Consider the following 4,517-nt stretch of genomic DNA (forward strand, 5'->3'; position numbering starts at 1 on the left):
GGTGAAAGCCTCATGGCTTCAGGTGAATGGTGGCTGACTCGTGTGGCTTTTGTTGGTTCGATCGGTTTCCTCGTCCCACACTCAATAGAAAATACCGAATCCAGACCTGCTGGCCACCACTCCGAATTCTGAGCAGAGCATGAAACAACCTCACCCTTCCCTCTTACTTATGTTTCTCCTAACTACCTGCTACCTAGAGACCTAGACTATACCACCTCCTTCATGAATGCACTTAGTGATTGAGTTGGGACTGCTATTAACCTTTCTCTTATCAGGTCAGAACCACCGGATCAATCAACCTTACTCTTACCTTTACTTTATGTTAGAGTTAGACCGCTTAGTTGTCGGATCGGAGGATTGGAACTTTCCTATGGATTCATGAATTACAGCCAGAACTGATGAGATCAGATCAGATTATGATAAGGGGGTAAACATTTATAACCTTTACTAGGAACCCCCTTTACCTTCCCTTCCTTTATGAAGAAGTCTTCTTGGTACCACTAGGACCTTATGGGTACCACGTATTCTTGGTCCGGCCGAGCCTTGCCGATATACAATGAAGTAATTAGAACCAACTACATTGCTAGAAAGAAATAGACCTATCCACCTTTCAGTGAATGCCTGTTACCCACCTGCATAGTTACCTTCAGACCTAGACCTGTTAACCCTAGACCGCTTGGATTCATGAAGAATCTTAGGAGGGAGGTCAGGTACAGCTATAGACCTGGCATGGGAAGGATGGATGACATGCCTGGATGGATGGATGGTCGATTAGCCGAGAACTGCTCCCTTTGCTCCCCCGATTATGGATGGCACGGCACATATAATAACCTGGCCTATGGGATGGTAAATTCTCTTCTATGAAGGTGGCCTTGTCGATGGTAAATTCTCCTCAAGGATATTCTTTCTTAACTGCCTTAACTGCACTTGATAAGAGATGGTACACCTAGAATGGGGAAACCATGATAAGAGATTAATTCAAGAAGTGGTATAGGTCAGGTGGATAACTATGAGGTTCAGGCATTGTAAGTATATTCCTAGCCAGTGGGTTCAAATTAATAAATCCAATCGTATCCACCTCGGCGGGATAGGTCATAGCATAGTGGTACCCAGAAGAATCTCTAAAGTGTTATTCCAGGCTGATGAATGCAGTTATGTAACGCCCCCGTCCAACAAGACTCTATGAAGCCCGCCCTTTGATTCTTTCCATCGGATCCAATGCTGGTAAGTAAGGCAGGCAGCACTCCATCCACTAAGTTTGGTAAGGCAGTAATAAAGTCAAGGGTAAGGGTTGGTTGATCCGGTGCCATACCGGATCAATCTCTAGCTGTACCTCCGCTGATTAATTAATCAAGATAGGGCAGGTATAATAATGAAGGTGGGTAACTATACAGGTTAAGGCATAAACTGAAAAGCGGGTAGGGGATTCCTAGCAATGGGGTAGGTTCAGCTTACAGAACACTTACTTCATTTATCTCCCGGGTACCAAAAGGTTTTCTCTTTATCTCCGGTTTTCAGGTATAGCCTACCTCTAAGCTAACGTTCTTTTCAAGGTTGGTCGAATCAACTAAAGGTTTGATCGAATCAACTAAAGGTTTGATCGAATCATGAAAGGTTGGCGGCAAGCGGCATCCATCCATAAGGTAGGTGCCGATCGGGGGTTGATGAATGAGAGGAGATGAATGGAGATCAAGATCGAAGCTGGGCTGGATTGCTTGCGGGGGCTCTGCCTAGGAGGAAGCTTCAGGCCAGGAAGAGGATCACGGTCGCTTGGGCAAGAGCATAAGCTATCCGATCTTCGTTCTACCTTCGAGGGTGGCGTAACGTATTGATACAGGAGTAAGTCGAGGAAAGATGAAAGAGAAGATCGAGTAAGGAAAGAGAAGATCGAGTAAGTCGGGAGGGACGTTGGCTGCTGTGTACCGACCACCACGATTAGGAACGAACCAGCGGTGTTCCAACCAAATGGGGAATCTTGTTCAATCCATAGACAGACACCCATCTCCAACTGGGACCACTCGACCGATCTCATCGACTTGTAGATTGGTGCATGCAATGGTAATTCTCATTGGAAGAAGTTGATCGATGAGTCGTTCTCCCCTCCTTCATCCATTGCATTTTTCCCCGTTCAGGAGGAACTGTTTTCGTGATCGAATTACGAGATGGATATACGAACTGTATAGAATCATTCGCTGGAATGGGATAAGTTATTCCTCTATATAATCCCAATGGGATATTCGAATCCACCAAAGATACGATAGGTATTTGTAATCGATCAGCTTCGAGTATGACCGAGGACTCCCTATCTGCATTCATTATTACTACACGATCTGGTTGTTGGCCGGATCCTCCGAAAAAATTGATCTTCCTATTCCTCGAACGTGAAAGACGGATCTTTCTCGGAATCGGAAATAGATGCATACTCGAAGAATTGGTCAAAAAACCCCCGATCCTCCATTGATAATCATTTATACAGCTTCGATCGATTTTCGTAGCCATTTGTTCCACTATATCATCGGATAACGAATTGGTATTTACGGATAATAAAAGGCCTTTTTCACGAATGGGAGATCCTATGGAATGACAAGCGTTTCGTGAACAAATAAGTGTCTTGTCTGGATTGGGAATAGCAATTTCATTTCTGGAACCGTATATATATACTTCGGAATGGTGAGCAGCTACCCGACGGCCCAGATGTGCGTTCGTACTCGGTGATTTTTGAAGAACCAAACTGGGGGGATTGTACATGGTCCTCTTTCGAGCTGGCTCAGGTGGTTAGCTACGTATATATATCTATATATATAGGTATATATCCATTAGTATCAATCTATATATGGATATAGAGTAATATATTAGAATCAATGTATAAATGGATATGCATAAATGGAATTCATGATGCTTTATCACTCGATCGACTAGATATGGAAGGCTGGCTGTTTATCGCTCGCTCATGAGGAAGAACTACCACATTGCCGGCGCTCCTGGCTTTATCAATTAATATATAAGACAGTAAGGAGAAGCAAGCGTAAATGAAGGCAGGCGTAACTTACTATTAGGGCAGGAAGAGAAGTAGGCGTAATGGACAGTATTTTCAATCCATAAATATAGGCAAGGAAATAAGGAAGGTCCGGAGGGTCTTGCGCTTCCGAGTGCAAGGACCGCTACGAGTTGATAAGGTCAATCCTTTGACAATGCATATATTATATATGTCATTATGCATTTTTTCCCTTTTCGACCGAGCCAATAAGAGAAGTGGCTGCTGGTGATTCTTCGCTGCCAATAAATAAGAGAAGTGGGCCAGTAATTCAGTGGCTGCTGGTAAGGATGCGCAAGCAGGCTCGACCACCCTTTAGTTACTTATTTGAGAGGGGCCACCCAATAAGCATCAAGGAAGGATCTACCTGTCTGTCTTAGTGCCATAACACGCTCACTCGCCCCTTACCTACTGCCTACCATAGTCCTGATTACGCTCGTTAGTAATGAACCTGGTTGGCTGGCTTTGGGAGAGCAAGGAAGATGGAAAGAGATAACGGGAAACCTATGAACCCTTATTATATACGTAATTACGTATAATAAAGTCACTAGAGAGATAAGACAAAAAATGTTGCTATTATATATGTCATTATGCATTCATTCTTTATATATTGAATTGCGCTTTCATTCTTTATATATTGAATTGCGCTTTAGCGGACAATGCATAAATTATATACGTAATTACGTCATTCATTATAGCAGTCATTATGCTTTTCTGCCCTTTTCGACCGAGCCAGTAAGAGAAGTGGCTGCTGGTGATTCTTCGCTGCCAATAAATAAGAGAAGTGGGCCAGTAATTCAGTGGCTGCTGGTCATTCATTCCGCCCAGCTCGGCGGGAAAACGGCTCTAATCAGCCCCGGAGCCGAAGTCGAGTGGGAGTTCGGCACTCTCGGGTTTAGAACGCTAGCGACCTTAGCTCCCATAAAACCCCAATCCTCAAGCTAAGGGCCCAATTGATAGGTTCGAGGCTAGAGGTGAAAGGTTTAAGACTAAGGCAGAAGGTTCAAGGTGAGTTTCAAGGTGTGAGATAGGCCCTCCCTTGGTGAATTGACTCATCCTCTGATGAATGAATACAACCAGCATTGCTAGGATATCCCCATTTCTATTTCATGTTAGTACCTGTTACTTACCACCTCTTCGATTTCACAACCTATAGTTACTGCCTGCCTCACACTTGCAATGCCCCTTATAGCATTGGATGATCGGATAAGGGCTTCCAATAGAGCCGTTGGACGAGTGAGTGGGCATACGCGGCACACAGGCTTCAACTTTTAGATTTGAAAGGAGGGAGGCACGAAGTGAGCTGAGCACTTAGATCAGTCGTATTACTTTTCGTAAACCCTTGCTTCTTTATAGACTGGCTGCTCAATTATCTGAACTTAGAGCATTGTTGGACGGGACGGGCGTTCCACAACACTTGATGAAATAGTCTGACTTGGTTGGGTACCACTATTCCTATTTACCGCTACGCCCCTGCCTACTC

General features: G+C 44.3%; 1 protein-coding gene across 1 annotated transcript; it reads right to left on the minus strand.

The window, feature by feature from the left end:
* Positions 1–564: 564 nt before the first annotated feature.
* Positions 565–3,701, minus strand: LOC149178430 (small ribosomal subunit protein uS2m-like). The gene has a single exon (XM_089423653.1). It carries the CDS (start codon positions 2,746–2,748, stop codon positions 2,029–2,031), a length of 720 nt encoding a protein of 239 aa, XP_089279779.1. The 5' UTR covers positions 2,749–3,701; the 3' UTR covers positions 565–2,028.
* Positions 3,702–4,517: the final 816 nt, after the last annotated feature.

The sequence above is a fragment of the Pinus tabuliformis genome, chromosome 4_1 (genome assembly GCF_031772625.1).
Source record: "Pinus tabuliformis cultivar Carrire ecotype Pingquan chromosome 4_1, CPIR1, whole genome shotgun sequence".
In the NCBI taxonomy this organism is placed as follows: domain Eukaryota; kingdom Viridiplantae; phylum Streptophyta; class Pinopsida; order Pinales; family Pinaceae; genus Pinus; species Pinus tabuliformis.